Here is a 20,748-nt window from a genome sequence, read left to right on the forward strand (position 1 = left end):
GGCTGGCCAAACCACATTGTTAGATTCAAGTGACGTGCTTGATAGGTAGATACTTTTTCTTTTTCAATGGGGTGGCCATTGTTTTTGGACATTATGGATGTTAAATATTGCCACTTATTTTGTGTGGCGGTACTTATTCTTTTTGAATGGGGTGGCCATTGTTTTTGGACATTATGGATGTTAAATATTGCCACTTATTTTGCGTGGCCATAAAAAAATAAGATAACGGCATTAAAAAAAAGTAAAATATGGAAAAAAACGAGTAAAAAAATAAGGTAAAATATGAAAAAAAGGACAGTATTTCTACTAATCTTGTCATTTTCAAGGGTGAGGTAGCTCGTCAAAAATCATTCTTGATTATCACCAACTTGCCTTTTTTTTCTATAGTACTATCTATGAGTCAACAACTTAAATGTTGACAATGTCGTGCTTAAAGACGTCTCTTTTTCAGCTACGTTCGAAACTGACCAAACGTTTACTTGACCTCCAAAGTGACTTTGCGGCCTTACAAGGTGAATAACCAGAAAAGTCAAGATTCTTGACAATTAAGGACTCATGCATCACAAGACGTGCTTATGTGCATTATAATCTACTGAGGTAATCTAAGAATGTGCTTAATTATGTGCAGTAGCTAATTAACTAATTATGAGTTAATCTAAGATGATCAATTCATCAAGCTCACAAGCTAGTGATTTTTTCGCTATAGCACCAAAGCTGACGAGCTTGTTTTTCATCATTAGCGCATGAAGAGCATTGAGACTCGTTGCAATCCACAAAATACTTTCCTGAGACTCCTGCAACGTTAGGTTGTGTTGCAACATAGCATATGGTGGCTGCTCCCTGCCCATGTGAACAGTTTACAAGGAGATGTTAACGCAGTATATAATGATTAGGTGTTAAAAATAAATAATAAGGACTAGCTCATGTAAATCATTTTTTAAAAAAAATCATTATAATGAGAATTCTAGACAATATTGTGATAATGATGCTGTGAGAAAGGGCTAACAAATTAGTATTTTTATGACAATGAGATCCATATGTATGTGGGTTTGATGAAACAGAGTTGCAGTAATTGTCAGAATAATGAGAAATACCTGAGGAATAGTTTTCATGAAGAATATGGATGCGATACTCAAGATAGCATCTGCACAGATAATCCAAGCTTGTGTTTTACAATGAAATGTGACAGAGTTTTTTCTCTTTTTTTTTGGCCAAAAAATGGGACGAGACTAATTTAAGGCCATAACTATGGCTTCAGCACATAAATTAGATCACAAGCATATGAATGTGATGAGTTATAGAGAGAGCAAAAGAGGGTAATTATGGGCTTTGGTGCATGCATAAATTGTATCACAGGTATATGAACGTAGACTGGGACATGAAATGAATAATAGTCAGAGTTATAATTCACCGGTGACAAGTCCGCCACGATCACGAGTGATGTTTGTCTTGACGATCCCAGGATGTAGCGCGTTTGCAGTCACGTAAGCCCCAGCTTCCTGCATGTGATCATCATCATCAGCAAATAATCAAACAAACTTATTATGATTAGCATCCATTGTCAGGCTTAATTAAAGGATAATTAGCTTCTCTTAGCTTGCAGATGCATCGAAATTAATCAATCAAGGGAGGGGGGGAAAAAAAGAAGGGAAAAAAACCTTCAGCCTTCTTGCAAGCTCTTTTGCGTGGAGAATATTGGCGAGTTTCGACTGTGCATAGCTCGTGCTCTCCACAAAACTAAAGAAAATCGAGAAAATCATAACAAAATCATAAATCCCGAAGATGCCTTGCAAGATTTTGGCCCCATAAGAATGAAATACACTAAAAGAATATTTCGCTTCTGCAATATAACCCGAAAAATAATCAGAAACTTGCTGTTTTTTTCTCTGATTAAAGAATTGGCCGAGAACCACAAAGTTGTCCTCAACGCATAAATCAAAGATTGGAGCATCCAAAAAGCCCAACTTTTTTTCCCAGTACGTCACGTATACACGGAGAACAATTCCAACCTATTTTCTAAACTATGACAGAAAAAAAAATCCAAAAAAAAGTCGCGTAGAATCATTTAGATCATTTTGGTGGATTATTTTAACCTTAAAGGATATCCTTTGCAATTTTATTATTATTTTGCGGAAATCCACAATAGTAAAGAATTATTACCTGTGTTTGTCGTTGAGCTTGTGGAGATCTATGCCTGCATCGCCCACCCACGTGTGCAAACAGGACGCCACGTTCACGATCCTCCCCTCCACACCACTGCCTTTCGCAGTCTCCACCATCTTTTCCAGCAACAGATTCGTCAGCAAAAAGTGGCCTTCCCCAATCACCCAAGAGAGAAAAAAAAAAGCACAAATTTTTTTAGCTTCGAATCTAGATTCTGGCTATTGCTGCAATTATTTAAATGAGTTTATCTTTTTTGGGTTCTCTTTTTAATTATATAAAAAAAAAGATTTGCAATTGTTTGACAAGGCCTGGCCATCTCTCACTCATATTTAGAGACCGCATCCATGAAACAAACCTTACTGGATAATTTGTGCTCCCTCTTTTTAAATGTATATATTGTTAGCAACTGTTTCACATATATATAAATACCTGTATTTAGTATCTAAATGTAGGTGATCACTAATGATTTGCTCATCTTGATGATTACCCAAATGATTGGTCGCGAAGTTCATCTCGAAGCCCTCGTCGGACCTTTTGAAAGTTCTACGGCAAACACCTGCATTGTTGCTGTAATTTACCCAAAATAAGAGATTACTAAAAGGATTTGTTAAACATAAAATTTTATCTCTGCTGGTTAGGAAGATCATTCACAAAATGCAACAATTAGAGCAATGCAGCTTCCAAAACCTTTCGAACGGGAAAACAAAGAGGCTCCGAATTTTCTAACGATTATCACGCTCAAATGCTATTGTAAATCTTACTAGAATTGAACTCGATGTAAATCATTAACCAATCGACTTACATTAAGATGTTGAGAGGCAGGTCAAGGCGTAGGAACTGTATTGCGAAGGAGCGTATGGAAGAGAAAGAGCTGAGGTCCAGCTCCAAGACGATGATCCTGGCGTTGGTTATTTCCTCTTGCAATCCCTCTTTTACTAGCTGAGCTGCTTTGAGATTTCTTGCCGGGATCACAACCCTAGCACCTCGCTTTGCAAGCACCCGCGCAGCCTCAGCCCCAATGCCAGAAGTAGCTCCTGCAAGTCCAGCGATTATACAGTCCGACATTCATCTTTTATTTTTAAGCTGACAGCATAATAGCTAGCGTAGATGGCAAGATCCATAGTAACTGATTATACCCATATATTCAAAGGTTTTTATCCTGGCTATGGCCATAATTAATACTAGTGTTTACCTGTTACAATAACAGTGAGGTGAGACAACCAAAGGCCCTCTGTGACGTCCTCTGCAGTGGACTTGGATCCGAATCCGGTCTGTCCAGAAGCTCCTCTTAAGAAATCAATCCAAAAAACCATAGTGATTATCTCTACGTTTGTATAGCCACTGATGGTAGACTAAGTGTCGAGATAAATATTAATTATGGACTATTCAAGCGCTTCTATGCGCAGACCTTACTTAGATTACAGGAGAGAGAAAGAACCTCCCTACAAAGCAGACCAACTGCTGACCTACATGGAAGCTTTTAATCCTCTAAAAAGTAGGTGTATATATATAAAAATATTAAGTAATGCAGAAAATCACATTCATAAAAGAGATTTACTCTAAATGTCACGATAAAAAGACTGGTAGAAAAAAAAAGGCTCCTGTATTCACTAATTAAAAGTATTGAGATGTCTTATTAAAAGGTACATGGTGTCCATTGGTCTGATGTCAATCGTGCGAGAGACTCGCACGCTTGACACGCGCGCCATGTAGTGACCGCAGTGTGGAGTACAGAGAGAGAGAGAGAGAGACGACGACGTTGAGTTAGCACATTAATTGAGATTAAGATGCAAGATTAGGAGGTACAGTGAGCTTAAAGGCGAGCTAATGATGTTGGGAAAACAAGAATAATTGCCCCGCACCTCCAGAGAGTGCAGTTCTGGCCCATATCAGCACACCCTATACGGTTGTGCGGGCAGAGGGCGCATGCCATGTGTCAACGTCACCCATCGTTTTTCCTCCAACCAGAACTTAAATAAGTAAAATAAAAATACACTGCGTCAACTAATACCCAGAATTACTTTCGGCTGGACTGTGCTGGTTAATGCCGCTGCTACTGTTTGCCGTGCCACGTCGGATATTTTTGCCGTTTTCGCAAAATCAAGAGCAGCCAATCATCCACCATATTATATAGACGCTCAGCTCACGTGGGGAACGTCGGAGACAATTTAAAACGATGACGTGGAGCCAGCTTCTCCATACGTGGCCATCTCTCATTCGCGGAACACCACCTCACCACTGCGTTGGGAGATCTGTCAGGGACATTCCTGCTGACGTGCAGCCGAATCTATCTGTTGATGTGGCAATCCCGACGTGGCAGTTGCGATACTTTTCGCGCAGCCCCGCTTCTCGACACAGCATAGCCACATGGCGCATGGGACCCGCAAACATGTGTTTTGTCCAACTTGTCCTCCTTGTTTTGCAACTTGTCCCAAGCCTTTGTGCTGAGATGCCCTACGCAGAGTGTGATTTTTTCACACCTTGGTCCTTTGGGCTTTGAGGATTTCACATTTCTAGGGCAATAAAGAGAGAAAGAAAAAGGAGGAGTGGCAATAAAGAGAGAGAAACAAGAACAACAATAAGAAGAGAGAGAGATGAGAGGTGACCAATGACAAGTCTTTTAATGTTTTAACCATGCGAGCATACCACATATAATCCATATTACTATGAGAATGGTACTCGAGCTGTAATCTCCAGGGGTTCATTTAAAAATGTGTAAGTATACCACGTGAGTTCAAATGACGGTAATTCAAAATTTTAAGATAAATTCACATAAACACATTTACATAAGAGATTTTTTTAATCAATTTAAAAAAAACCCATAAGTCCATAAAAAAAGGGGTCATTTTATTCATGAAAAATTCACAGGTAGTAAGGGGTTTTTTAAATACCCCTTGAATGCACGTGATACATAGGGTTTCTTAGTAGTGCATCCTCCGAGCATATTACCGTGAGAATGGTACTCGAGCATACCACATGTGATCCATATTACCGTGAGAATGGTACTCGGACCATTGCTTGAAAAACCTTGTTTGTAGTGTAATTTTTTCCATTGAAATTTAGAAAACTTTGCTTGAAAATTGGGGTTTGTCTTTATTTTTAAGGGGCAAAAATCAAACATTCTAGTTATAATCCTGGTATTTTCTTACTTTTAGTATTGAATCTCTCTTTTTTTTTAAAGATAAAATTGGAGCCATTTCAATACTATTTTTTCTCGTTTTCCTTTCAATACACTTCTTACTATGGCCTTTGGTTCGTACCTATGGCTTTAACCTTTCGTGCTTTTCATTAACTCATTTTCTCAAAGTGTCGTAACTTCAACCTCAACTCACTTCTTACTATGGCCTTTGGTTTCTACCTCAGGCCTTAACCTTTCATGCTTTTAATTAACTCATTTTCTCAAAATGGTGTGACTTCAATCTCAACTCATTCCAATACCGCTTTTTAGTGGTTCTCTTTCAATATATGGTGTCATCACTTCTTGCTCTATGGCCTTTGGTTTCTACCTAAGGCTTTAACCTTTTGTCATTAACTCATTTTTCCAAAGTGGCATGACTTCAACCGCAACCTCCTAACAAAAACTTCAACCTTCAATCATTAATAATCACTAGTTTATAAATCATATTTTTAAGTGTCCTAGGAAACTTTTGTGTACTGCAAAGTTGCCCAACTTTGGATAATAATTTTATCCACATCCTTCCATGAATTCGGATAGATTATTTTGTGTCCACATGCTTGTGGTGGGTTGGGGGGGGGGATCATATTTTTTTCTTTTAGAGCTGAAAACTTACTCAAGTGAAAGAAGTTCAAAAGGCAAGATCATGAAAAATATACATATGTAAAAATTTCTCAAAAAAGGAGGAAAAATAGCAAGGTTGTAAAGCGCACTAAATCATATGGTACAAGTTCCAAAAGACACAAACAAACCTGAAAAAATAGATGCATTTTGAAGTACATTGAAATTGTTATCATCGATATTTAGTTTTTGGTGTAGGGACCTTCATATAATTAATCATCCATATTAAGAGAATTATAGGAGCAATTGTAGCGTACTAATAAGTTACTTGGACATGTGTTAGCTTTAGCCAATTTTCATCATATTTTTAGGGACTATTTTTCCTTAAAATAATCTCAAATCCACTTTGGTAACAAACTCCTTTATAAGCAGGGTATAATAGTGAGGTTGACTTGAGGTTAAGTTTTAAACTTCATGACATTTTAATGTTTATAAAGACCTATTGGAGCATTTTATTGTTATTAAGTGTTATATAAATATTATAAGACTTATCATTATCTTCATAATTGGTACATTAAAGATCTCGTATGTATTTACACCAAGATTAACCTCTAGGAGTGTAAACACTATACTTCTATGAATGGTGGAATAAAAACACCACTAAGAGGACAATTTCTATGTTTTATACCATGAAGAGGACAAGGGCATTCATTTAGTTTTGTATGGTGAAAGGAAAACCACACATGGTACCCTTCAAAGAAGCTAATCAAGTTGTAGATCTTGGGATACTAGTTCTTTTCACACTTAGGACAAATTAAGGCAATTAAGTAATTGCTTATTTTACATGTAAAAGCTAGTACTTTGTTATTTTATGGGCATGTGAACAATCTCTTAATTAAGTATAAGGTTAGTGTGAAAATGCTTTAGCGCACTCACTTGAAGCTAGGCCTAGTGCACATATAAAGGACCCTCATGTAACATTATATATAAGTGTAATCAAGCTGAAGCAAGCACCCTTGTGGTCTCTCTCTCTATCTATCTGTTTGTCTATCTATCTCTCTCTCATGCAAGCATGTTTGTGTTCAAGTGTTTCCCTCTCTCCTCTTCTCTCCCATAGATGTGTGTTTTAGTAGCATACTATCAAAGCTTTGGCTTTGAGTTGTCTTGGTGTGTGATCATGGGTTGCATTTTTTTCGGCGAGCATTTTTTAGCGAGTGCTTTTTCGTTTTCAGGTGAGCGGTTTCTCTCTACTTCTTGTCTACTCCTCTCCCTCTACTATGAAACCTATGAGATGTTGAGCACTACACACCATGGGCCACTATCATTGTTGAAACTCATTTACAAAGACACCATATGATGATCTAACACTTCCACTACATTCCAAATCAAATTTTACAAGACCGCAGCATGAGAAACACCTACGAGTACTTGAACACACACAACAATACATGAAAACATGTGTGTACACAATGTTCTTTACTTCCACGGGCCACTATCATTGAAACTCATTTAGAAAACACAATATTATAGTCTAAAACTTGCATTGTATTCCAAAGCTTATTTATAGATCATAGCATTACATGGCAAACTGTGGCCAAGATGTTAAACACACAACTATCATTGCTACTTGACAAATACACCATAGAGAGATGCACTTTCGTTATATTTCAAATAAAAATAGAGAGGGTGGGGTGCGATGTGTGTCTAGAAGAAGAGTATTGGAACATGGCATTCTCCATCGTATTTATAACTTCTCATAAATAAAAATTACTATTTTAAGTATAAAGGCACTATTTTAAGCATAAAAATAACTATTTTAAGCATAAAAATAACTATTTTAAGCACAAATGTATTTATTTTAATGCCTCTCTCAAACCCTCTTTAACTCACACTCTCTCTCGTGTCGTTGACATCTCTTTGCAATTGCTCCATCTCTCTCAATTTTCAATTTAATTACCTAAACGGCCACGGAAGAAGCAAAAAACAATGCAATTGACATAATTTGAGTGTACAACAATAATGTCTAAAATAATATTTTTTCCCATTACAAGCTAGTGAAATACATTAGTGCTGATATGCTATGGGTGCCGGTGGAAGAAGGAAGATGGTATGGGGTAGGGAGCTCTACCAAATGGTGTAGGTGCGGGTGGGAATAGTAGCCTCGCAAGATCAGGCTGTGGTGCCCATGATGAGGGCAATGTAAAAGAACCCATGGGAACACCATATTGGGGAATATGGGAATTTCCCAGTAGTTTGGGACACGTGGTCAAATCTTTGGATTAATCATAACTTGAACACCGTTACTCCAAATTGAGCGCTCTATAGCTCACTAGATTCTATTTTCCAAGCGCTTTTCAACAATAGGTCACATGATATGGTTTTAAGAAACTTATAGGCATGTTATCCAGGTCCCACCTTTTTAGTATTCAAAAAATGGGAGTTGGGAAATTCCCAAACTCACGAATATAGTGTTTGGGAGATATATGTGGCATGACATGTCGATATTGGGGCTCCATTCGAACACTAGGTGGCCATGACGAGACACTTGAATGTGTTGGGCTCATGGGTACTGGGAGGAGTGCAGGATATGGCTAAGGAATGTGTGGAGATGGTGCCCCCATGTCCATTTTCTGCTCTCGTCAAGCATACTCACTGACCTCACCCCTGAAACATTGGTGACCCAAATCATCGTACACAAAGGTAAGTGGTCGGAGACAGGAACTAAGGCACATCTCGTCGCTCTCCATGCTGATGCAATGTCCTTGTAGTGTCCTGCATGCTCTAGCCATGGTCCCAATACTACCAGCAAAGCAATCTAGGACTACACCCCACGATCGGTGAACGTCTCGAGTAACCACCTACCATAGTACAAGTTCACAATTGGCATATATATAAATGGGCAATAAAGTTTAAGACAATAGCTATATAATGATTACACTACTCGAATCGAGTTATAATGAGGTGAGTGATGTAATTACCTTGCAAAAGGCTCGCTCTACTCAAGAGCATCTCGGATGAAATTCCCGTCTGCATCCAATGGCGAGGTTTCCTCTTGTGGTTTCGGCACACACCTCGAAACCTGAACAATCTACAACTACCTCGCCTCCCCGCCTATCATACTTTGGATGACTAAGGACGTAAGTTCTCACTGGGGTGCATGAAGATGGCAATGACACAAAATAGTGACCTATGTGCACACACTAGTAAGTACGTTAGGGAAGGAAATAATTGAGCTTCACTTTAATAAAAACCAGTCACTCTTGCACTCACCTCTTCTTGGCCATCTTCTAAGTTTTTTTTTGCCTCATTGTCAGAAGTCGTTTTCACTCTCCTTACTCTCTTGGTTTGGATTAGCATTAGTGGGTCCATTAGCATTGTTTTATAGCTTCATTATAGTGCTACTTAGCACTAAGCATTGGGACCTTTGTGTTAGGCTTAGGTTTTAGCATGGAGTCACGCGAGGAGGGCCACGAGGAGGGCCGCTTGTCTATTGTGGACCTCATCGCGGAGATAGACCGCGAGTTAGCGGCTATCCGTAGGAGTGCTAGAGACACACCGTCTACATTACATATCGTGGGAGACTTGGAGGTGATGCTTTCGTCCCTTCGTAGCCTTCACGATATTGTTTTTCGTAGATGAGTGGATAGCCCACCATCGCACTACTCCTGTTTCACATGGCCTGACATATCGTCAGGTCTGTGATCTTGGTCCGATTAGGGATGGAGCCTACTTAGATCTTTCCTCGATAGTCGTGGGATGAGGCCTGGGGCGGGCAAGCCCCTTACTATTTCGCGGTGTTCGCATTCCTCGTATGGCGGCACATATCTTTAGTCGATATGTTGCCGCATATGGGAGGATGTTGAACAACCGCCAGATTCCCATATACTTCGCAAAAGCAATTATATGCAGAGTTTGTCTTAGGGGAGGTGGTGGATTACACTAGCCATCGGCCTAGTGGTGGTGCTGGTCGAGGCCATCTCCAACCACAGGGTAGGCGGCCTCCACCAGCCCTTCGTGTAGCTCCTACAGATCTGGCGTTTGTGCCTATGTCGACAATCGAGGCTCTTGGCACCACCCAGGTTGGCATCAACGTACGCAGTACCACGGAGAGCATCCAGCACGTGGTGTGCTTGTTCTCACAATCGATACCGACGACAGATGTCGAGGTATTTATACATTTATTACTTCTTAAGTTTTTTTAGTCATTTATTTACATGTTTATATGTACTTTTCTATATTTTTACATGAGCGGCATGGTTGATTGTGTCACGTAGGGTCCCACACCTACCACTGAGAGACTCACTCACAGAAGAGACGAGAGCGGAGATTGACCGCCTTCTTAGAGCTACATTGCAGACGGCAGAGGCAGCTACTATAGAGGCACGACATGTGAGAGAGTCTGACATCCAGCAGGTAGGTTTCTCTTGCATGTAAAAGAGTTATAATTAAGGTCCTAAGTTATAAATTTCTTTAAGTAATACCTAATGAGAGAGACTAATCAATTATTATTATACCTAATCCAGCAGGTAGGTTTCTCTTGCATGTAAAAGAGTTATAATTAAGGTCCTAAGTTATAAATTTCTTTAAGTAATACCTAATGAGAGAGACTAATCAATTATTATTATGCTTTACTTTTTGCGTAGACTCGGACTAAGGTAGAGAGTTCTAGAGCTGAGGCGCAGCAGCACATGATTATGGAGCGGATTGCACAACATAGGGCAGAGCAGTTGATGCCGCATGTTCGGAAGTTCCGCAGATCCTCAGACGTGGCAGTGCCCTACTTGCTATCCACGGTCTGTTATAGAGGTTTTTCGACGACCTCTCCCTCAAGATACACTACCGTTCCTTTGTGATGCCTGCTGTGCTCTCTGTATCGAGGACATTGACAGTACTGGTGGATATGCTCTTGAATGTGGACATTTTTTCCATTTGTCTTACATCACCAGGAGCTAGTACACTTCTCAGCATGTCCCTCTTGCTGCGCCACACTCGTCGACCTAGTGACATACAGAGTTTTGGGCATTGACGATCTTCACCCACGCTTCGCTCGAGTAGATGCTAGGACTGGCATGCCTCTTGATTTTACCTCAGCTACTACTAACTTGGGACTCGACGCCGCTGATGACAGAGATCAAGAGCCTGAGGTGCCTCCAGAGATTGTGCACATGAGTTTGATGCATACTAGAGAGTCTGTGTCTCACGAGAGCCAGATCACAGCATACGAGCATGTGGGTGGTGTTGGTCCTAGTGGCACCTCGGGTGATGGTGCGAACAGCAGTGCTGCTTCTCGAGCAACGTGTCCTTACAGCAAAAGAGCTTACATGTGCAGAGTGGCAGACACGTACCATTGTTGATTATAGATTTTGGGTTTATAGACAAAGACGTCTTGCAGTAGCATGACGTAGAGAGAGGGAGAGGGCTATAGCAGCTTATGGGACTCATGAGCTCTCGAGTACACCGGTAGCACCAGCTCATGATCTTGCCTTTGAGGCAGACCTCCCTGCGGATATTCAACGACCCCCGCAGCCGGCACAGCCTCCTCGACGTGCACAGCAGCCTCGACACGCACGTCGACCAGTAGTTAGAGATGACGATTTTGATTTGGTTGCCATTGATAGTGACTAAACTCAAACTAGCTGGGTTAGCTCACTTACAATGTACTTAGATTTATGGGCAGTGACTAACCTCAGAGACTAGCTAGGGTAGCTCATTTTCATTATGCCTTGATCTTTTGAGTTAGTGGGCTAAACCCAGAGTAGTTGGGTTAGCTCACCTTCTGATGTACTTATTTGATGTTTATATCATTATGAGTTTTTTCATTATTGAGTATCATTACATTTTAGTGGATGTTCTTGGTTTTTTTATTTTTTAAACACTTTGGCTATCATATTGTTTGTTGAAAATCCCCATGCCATCGTACCCAAACATGCTCCATTGGGGACCAAACTTTGCAAGCACGTGGGGGGAGCCCACCCCCACATGCTTGCAAAGTTTGGTCATGACCGGAGCACGTTTGGGTTAGTAATGAGCACCCAGTGCAGATTTTTCAAGTCTCTTGGTGCTTAAGAGGCCATGAAAAATCCGGGTCTTCCCCGTACCATCATACCCAAACATGCTCTAATGGGAACCAAACTTTGCAAGCATGTGGGGGGGGGGGCACCCCCATATGCTTGCAAAGTTTGGTCATGATCAGAGCATGTTTGGGTTAGTAATTAGCACCGCCCAGTGTGGATTTGTCAAGTCTCTTGGTGCTTAAGAGGCCATGGAAAATCCGGGCCTTCCCCATACCATTGTACCCAAACATGCTCCGATGGAAACCAACCTTTGCAAGCATGTGGGGGAGACCCACCCCCACATGCTTGCAAAGTTTGGTCATGATAGGAGCATGTTTGGGTTAGTAATTAGCGCCCAGTGTGAATTTTTCAAGTCTCTTGGTGCTTAAGAGGCCATGGAGAATCGGGCGGCCTTCCCCATACCATTGTACCCAAACATGCTCCGATGGGAACCAAACTTTGCAAGCATGTGGGAAGGGCCCACCCCCACATGCTTGCAAAGTTTGGTCATAATCAGAGTCTGTTTAGATTGGTAATTAGCACCTAGTGCGGATTTTTCAAGTCTCTTAGTGCTTAAGAGGCCATGGAAAATCCGGGCCTTCCCATACCATCATACCCAAACATGCTCCGATAGGGACCAAACTTTGCAAACATGTGGGGGGCACCACCCCCACATGCTTGCAAATTTTGGTCACAATCGAAGCATGTTTGGATTAGTAATTAGCACCCAGTGCAGATTTTTCAAGTCTCTTGGTGCTTAAGAGGCCAGGAAAATCCAAGCCTTCCCCATACCATCGTACCCAAACATGCTCCGATGGGGACGATCCCTAGAGTTTTTAGATTGAAAGATTCAATATTTGATTCTCTAGAATTAAATTATAATTGATTTAATGGGCCTTTAACAGTCATAACAAATTTTCCAAAGTAAATCTACAAAAATCCAATCGTTAGATTTGTAATTTTACCTTATACCCATATTATACTAATCTTCCCCAATCTAATCATCACTAGATCCATACAATTTGAGCATTTTAACTGGTAGATATGGTGGGAGGACAAAATAGTATGTTTTTTAACAATTATAATGCCTTTTAAATAATATAGAAAATAGTAGAACACATCAAAAATTACTCGATAAATCAAGTTAAGCTCTATGTTATTTATATTTGTGATATGCAAAGTGGGAACATCATATGAGTAATAATGTAAAAGTTATAGGAAATTTACTCATGGTTCCCAAAGAAAAGGGGATTTGAAATTATTGGATATTCGACAAATTATAGTTTTAGGTGCCCAACTTTGCATATGATGTTTCATTAGAAGACCTTGAAGTGAAACTCCTTGGCTAACTAGGAGAGATTGGCTATTCTTCTTGGAAAAATGCATGTTTTCAGGCTAAAGCCAAGGGCGCCCACTACATGAAACTAGATAACCTCATCTTGCAACCACCCGACTGCAAACACTATAATGACGATGAATGGAGAGAGTCACTAGAGATTGTACCTATGTTTTCGACTGCAAACACTATAATGACGATGAATGGAGAGAGTCACTAGCACGAGTTAGAGATCGTACCTATGTTTTCGGTTTCCCAAAAGTGCGAGATGGAGGTGATCAATGTTGGAGCTCACTAAGTGCAGGGGATCCACCACAATGTTGGAGCTCAAAACTAAGTGTGAGATGGAGTGATCAATGTTGGAGCTCAAAACTAAGTGCAGGGGATCCACCACAATGGAACGATAGTCTTCACGTAGATAACACCAAATACATGTTATTACTATTGATGAATAAATGAACTAATGAATGTTCAAACAGGTTAATTTCACTTACTAGATCCCAAGAGGTCCACTCTGGCTGTGACCTTTTTTTGGGTGTTGGTGTCTTGGTTGTGCATGATGGAGGCTCCTCGTTTGTTGATTTCTTACCCTTTTTCTTCTCAGGGGCCGGTTGCTGCTCAGTTGAAAGCTTCTTGCCCTTCTTGGTGGATACTGCATTCAACCAACATTGGAACTTAAAAACAAGCTTCATACTTCATACAAATGTTCTACTATACACAATGAAACATACTCTTAAACTACTCTTCCCGCTTTGAAGGAAACTCCCCCTTTGGGTAGTCTATCCACCATGGGCAAAGTATCCATGTGTCCTTGCTCGAAGCTTGTTAATCCACTCTTCGGGGTACAATCTTATGTCCTCTATCTCATACAGCACCCATGCATCTAAGGGTTCTCGGGAATATATACCTAATCACACACACTACTTCTCCACCACCTAATACAAAAACACTGAAGAAGTCTAAGAAACCAATATAATAAGAATAACAACTTCTCCACCACGTAAGGTGAAAAAATAAAAGAGGTGTGCTACTACATACCTATACAAGAGGCCTCATGCTGTGCACGGTAGGTGGTAAGGATCCAAGGTGGCACGCATTTTCCCTTTCCACTTTTACAAACGCCTTCTCAAAATGTGTCTTCCTATAGGATTTCAGGGCATCCTTGATACCTACTCTAGAGTACAATGTAGCTCTCTTGTGCATGCCGGCTATACAGCAGGTGAGCCTGCCTCTAACTTCGTGTACAATTGTTATGTATACTCGGTCAATTGTAACTAGTACACGTGGCAATGGATCCACACGAAGAATGCTCCCCTCATAGAGTGAACTTGCCACTAGCCAATATGTCAAGAAGCCTACATTTCTTACATTATGAACAAGTATTATGTTTCTACCTACATATTAATAAAAAATTAATGCATCAAGAGAGTTAGAGATATTACTCTCCATTTGAAATATGTGCTCGAGCAATCTTTGCTATCTTAGGAGAAGTGAATTTGTTAGCCTTTTCACCCTAGCCCTAGTACGAGATCACTTTTTTGAAAAACTCTTTTCCAGAGTCGGGGTTTGCAATTTGTGCTGCCAACTCATGTTCCCTCTTAGTAAATAGTACCTCTGTCTCCTTGAGGGCATCTCTGTAGTTCTTGTTAAACATTTCTACATTCAACCGATATTCTCTACTCCCTCGCTCAGGAAAGCCACTGATCTTGGCTTGGTACGTGGCATCAAACTCCGATTGCAGTGCGTTTATGTTTAAGAAATATATTTTGAAATCAAAACATGGCTTTACTGTGGTTTGAGAAAGAGGCATGCACACACCTTGAAAACTAATTGTGTCAGGAGTGACATGGGAAGCTTAAGCCACTTGGATTTGTTAGGTCCCTGATGAGTAACCGCATTATGGGCCCATGCATGATTAGCATCATTGAACTTTGACAACAAGGATTGTGGATCGGCAAGACCCACACGTTACATCATAAATATATCATGTTTTGTTGTGTTTGGAACATGAATGGTAGTGACCCTGGAAATTTTTCATGTAAGGTAAATGATGACATATATAATGTTTTTTCATTTGATACACAAAAAAAAATGCACAATCCAATCACTTTTTGACCATGCGCAACACTAACAAGAACTCCGCCTCCTCCTCCTCAAGGAATCGGACCATGCTGCAATTTACCTTGGGAATCCTCTCTCTTTCAACTGGATTGGTATTTTCCCATTCTTGCAAAGCTTTGAGTCGATGGTTGCCATCCCAAAACAACAAACATCTTCCCAACCATGTGTTTCCATCTTTTGGTCTCCTTTAGTATCGTGTCAAACTCACCTAGCAACGATAGGTCGTGGGTGATGACTAAGTGCACTTCGACGGTTGAATAAAATGGGCGCTAGGGAATCCCTTAGAGACAATGAATCGCTTCGACAATCGAATGAAACAGGCACTTTTGCCAGGGAATATCTTAGAGACAATGAATGCCGCCATTGTCAATTGGTATGTTCTCTCCTTGATGCTTTTGATTAACCCCTTAATGGAATCCTTGTTTGTATGGGTTGCTGGGTTTGCAAAGATATGATAAAGTGGCACTTTAGGAAGGCAGTTTTGATTATTGACCAAGTGGTTCTCCACCTAATTTGTGGAGATGTGTCGATCACCACTTGGTTGAAACTCTCTTTTACAGACTCCTCTTCTTCAACAATCATGACACTATTGCTTGGCCACACAATTGTCGTCGGGCATTGAAGAAACTGCCCATAGAGTCAACTATAATTGAGACATGTTCATTATCTCGCTTGATGTTGCCCACTTGTGATATGCCCATGTCTTGCAATAGTGCGATCTAATCTTGATTTCCAATGAGCCCCTTTGATTTTCAAACGAATCCAGGGAGGCATTTTGTCTTTAAAGTTAGACGCTTGAAAGTTAGACGCTTGAAAGATGCCGCCTTGAAAAACTAAACATAAGCTTTTTCAACCATATTCTTTATTTTTTCAAATTAATTTTTAAATATGATTAGTAATTAATAGATGTCCTTTGTTTATTGATATGCAACCATAATTAAGAATAGTTCTTAAATTAGTCCTTAATCATGATTAATTATTAATCCAAGAAATCCATTCTTTCAAATAAGATGTGATGTAACTTTATAAATTAACATTACATTAAATATGTAAAGAATTTCTTAATATTTGGTAATTATTATGCCATTTATATTAATCACAAGAAGAATACCTTGAGAATTTGAATGATTGAATCAACTTGGGTTGTGGAATGTGTTGTTGTAGTGTAGAGAACCTTTAATCCATCATCGTTGGTACTCCTTATACACCACTAGATTCTCCAATTGATGGAATGTGTTGTTGTAGTATAGAGAACCTTTTGTCCACCACAGAAACTCCTTATATACCACCAGATTCTCCAATTGATGGGTTGATGTGTTGAGGACGAGTTGAGGAAAGAGAGGGGACTATTTAGGGAGGACATGGGAGGGAGTTGAGGGAGGAGAGGGGTGATGAGAGGGAGTTGAGGGGCGATGGCGTGAGGGCGTTGAGAAGCGAGAGAGGGACGCGAGGGCGCGATAGCGTTGAGACGAGAGGCACTTGGGTAGAGAACTCACAAGCTTTGTGAGCCCTACGACGTTGGCTATCCCCAGCGGCTTTAAAGCCGTTGGAGAGCCCACGTAGGCCACAGTACATAACCTGTGCCGCATGCGTGGCACGCGTCACAGGCCACACGATGATGCCATGTCTAATGCTCGCACACTCAATCATTACACATGGCAAGCCACATGATCTACGTGGTCCACGTGGCTTGCCACATGTAATGTTTGCACTCGAGCATTACACATGGCAGCCACGTGGACTGCACACGTGAACTGCATAGTCCATGTGGCAAGCCACATGCAATGCGTGGGTGCAGGCATTACATGTGGCAAGCCATGTGTAATGCATGTGGCTAAGCATTACATATGGCACCACATGTAATACTTGTCCATGTGTGCATTACACACGTGCAACTTGTCCATGTGCATTACACACGTGCAAGCCACGTGTAATGCTCGAGTGCTGTTATGGCTCACCCCAACCCCCTTGAAACACATCCAACAAGAGATTACCTGGTGAACTGCAACTGTCGTGAGGATCTTTCGAATGCCAAGATCGTAACCCTTCAGGTCTCCAAGCTCTACAACTCCTTGAGAAGCAATTCCACCGCACCTCCCGCGAGCATTGTCACACTGTCGTGTTGCACTACGGGTACCTCCTCTCACCTCACTTCACTCACATACACTCACTAGCATGCATTAGGGAGAGATATTAGCAAGAGAAAGACTCTATTGCACAATGGGAGTATAGTATATTATGTGAGAAATTCACTTATATACATGGCCATAAGTGTTCACACTCACTTAAACTTTGGCCAGCCAGGCACTTTAGGCTCATAAGAGGTCTAATGCTATTACAATGACTACTCTCATAATATATCCTACCTAACCAAATTCTAAATTGGATCCCATCACTACAGTGGTTGGGCGGTTGGCTAACTCATGGGACTGGATGGGGTTAGGCTGGACTGAGTTACATCACTTAGGACTTTATCCTAGCTTACTACCACACACTCTTGAAGTGGGAATCGCCATAAGTATTCTATCAAACCATTACGGGCGCTCGTCCAAGTTGTTGGTTTGGATGCCATTGCTTCATATCTTGAATGCATGACCTTTTGGTGTATCTATCTTGACTCCTTGATATAAGATAATGGTAGTAGCTCTTGTTAACCCTAGAAATGGGTTAACATTCCTCCGTTCCTGATGGCGATCACGTCCTCGTGATCATGTTGAAGATCTTTGTGTGGGGAGAATTGACATGCTTGTAGATGGCTTTGATGTTGATTGACGTTGAATGGTCTTTTGTTCCTCTGGAAGGAATAAGAAGGGCTAGTTAGTGAATGAAAAAGTTAGTGGTTTATTGGGAATTCCTAACGGGTTCAGGGGGTGGGGTTTTTGTGAATGATTGCATTTTTATATTTTTGTGAGCATGGTTTTTTTTGGCTTACTTTATTTTTGGCAATCATAAGCTAGGTTACATGTGATTTGTGTTAGTGGGGAAGCTAAGAAATGTTAATGATGGGGGATAAGAGAAGGAAGGTTCCGGAGGAATGTAGACAAAATCATTAGAATGAGATTGTGTTTCTCAGTTCCTCATTTAATTCATTGAAGCGACATTCATCATTTGAAGAAATTGGCCTTCGATGATGTCCCTTTGTATGGAATGATTCTTGTCAAATGTTATTGAGCAGGGTCTGTTTCTTCATGCTTCTTCCCATGTTCTTTTTATGTTTTTATGTATATTTAAGTTCCCTTATGAAGCATATATAGATGAAGTACAAGAATTGAGTCATATAGACTCTTATTAAGCTGCTGCTTTTTGTTGAAGTAGCCACTCATTGGAAAAACTTGAAAGAATTACATTGACTTGTGAGGATAAGATATTCTCACTAAGGATTAGAGATCATTGTGTTCTGAAGATTTTTGTTTGGAGAGGTTTGCAATTTGAAAGAAAGTTCCAGGCGCGATGGGTTATACCATTGACCAGGCTTTTGCCTACCATGCCCCCCCCCATCTAGAGATGTACCTAAAAAGTTGTTGATGGTGAGGCTTTGGTGTAAATGTCCTGCACTGCATGAGTATGGATATTTACTCATGGAGCAACTGCTACATTAACTTAGCCAAAAGAATAGTAAGCTATAAACTTAACAAAAATGGAATGGCTATTTAAGATCCTTGGGAGTTGTTTCTGCCACTTTTAGGTAGGCCATATGTGTGACTCCCTTGTGTTTGTGTGTTTTTTTTTTGGGTTACCACCTTGCGAGCAATAGATTCTTGTGGCTACTCTCCTTTTTGAGAGAATAGAAATTATGTCTACCACGTAGCTTTTGCACTTACGCTTCACATCTAGAGGGGTAAAAAGAGCATTGTGAGTTTGTCTTTGATGTGCTCATAAGTCTCCGCAAATGTGGGAATTAAATCTTAAACTTTTGGCGCAAGTGTTATCCAAGCAGTAGGTATAGCTTCTAGTTGGTTGCCATTGGGTTTGAATGAACACGCAATTTATTGAATGGATTGCTTGGTGTTGCTTGGGTTTCCATTCTTGTCGAACTTTACGTGAAGCTATTGGGGTTAAAGTCAGTGGTGAGGCTGTCTTCACTTGGTTCAATTTTGGCAACCATATGATAGGATTACCATCATAGTATCCTTATTGTTGAAGCACATTCACATGCACCCATCTTTGATGAACATTATAATTTGGTGGCTGATGCTGTTGGTGCTGAGGTTTCTTTAGTAATGGTTTTGGTACCCACACTTGTTGAGTTGTTGGAGTTCGTTGCTTGCATAGGCTTTTGTGGATGGTGTTGTGGATTACTTTTATTTTTCCTTGGCCTCTAAGTGGTGCGTTGAGGAAGAGGATTTGAAGATTGAGGCACCCAAATTGGATTGGTGCATTTGTAGTATCCTTGGGCTACAAGTAGCTTCTTCTCCACCCACATTTTGATACCCCATCCACCCACATTTTGATACCATTAAGATACCTTGATTTTGGTTGTTATGGTGGAGTTTTCTTTTTGAATGAAGCAGACGGAGTGGCACTCCTTCACATTGGTTAGCGCCGAGATTACGGTTGTGAGACTCATGGAAGTTGCTGATAATAAGGCTAGAGTCTCTTGTGGAGTGGCTTTTGAAGATGAGGGTTTTGAGTATGCAACCATCTCCTGTGGTGAGGTTGGTGGTTGAAGAGGCATGGGATCCAAGGCTTTTCCCTTTGAGTTCCTTGTTAGAGATAGATGGTTGCACTTGGGGTACTTTTTCAAGAATAGCTGCTGATTGCAAGGTTGTGGTATTAAACTTTGGTGAGGATGGAGTTGAAGGGGTAGATGATTTGTCCAAGTTGGTCATTAATGCACATGGTAGGTCATTGTGTAGAGGGGCTTCTGTGGAAGAGGCTTGTAACTTTTTGCATTCAGCATCATAGAAATCCATTAGGATTCGATCCTCTTCCGTGCAATATGGTATTATCAACTTTGTGTCATTGACCGTCAATGATGACTCTATCGCTAGCAAAGCACAGTGGTGCTTGGGTAGCAATAGTCCATTTATGCCCCAAGATCAAATATGCTTTCAACACATACTCAACCACAAAAAACTTACAAGTAGGGGGGTTAGATTCAATAAACATTGTATGTTCAAAGTACCCCAGACATGGCATGGTCAAGTCTTGTATAAATGGAATTCTTTTAGGATGAGCCGTGAGTGTTAGTTGACCTAACAAATCCCATAACTCGAGGGTCATGAGATTCTACTCTCGTGTTGGATAAAGCTATTCTTGAATTGTGGTAATTTCATTGGAAAGTTCCAATCCAACCATAATTCTTTAGATATTCTTAGTAAGATATGTTGTAAGTTCTA

General features: G+C 40.6%; 1 protein-coding gene across 1 annotated transcript; it reads right to left on the minus strand.

Annotated features, from left to right (window-relative positions):
* Positions 1-456: 456 nt before the first annotated feature.
* Positions 457-3,610, minus strand: LOC147617284 (short-chain dehydrogenase TIC 32 B, chloroplastic-like). Its single transcript, XM_086776916.1, has 8 exons — positions 3,356-3,610; positions 2,966-3,197; positions 2,651-2,730; positions 2,161-2,314; positions 1,659-1,737; positions 1,412-1,499; positions 1,095-1,144; positions 457-840 (listed from the first exon to the last, which is right to left on the minus strand). The coding sequence occupies exons 1-8, from the start codon at positions 3,474-3,476 to the stop codon at positions 679-681; spliced, it is 966 nt and encodes a 321-aa protein (XP_086633042.1). The 5' UTR covers positions 3,477-3,610; the 3' UTR covers positions 457-678.
* Positions 3,611-20,748: the final 17,138 nt, after the last annotated feature.

Source organism: Cibotium barometz, chromosome 37 (genome assembly GCF_041138505.1).
Source record: "Cibotium barometz isolate CiBa-2024 chromosome 37, ASM4113850v1, whole genome shotgun sequence".
Classification (NCBI taxonomy): Eukaryota; Viridiplantae; Streptophyta; class Polypodiopsida; order Cyatheales; family Cibotiaceae; genus Cibotium; species Cibotium barometz.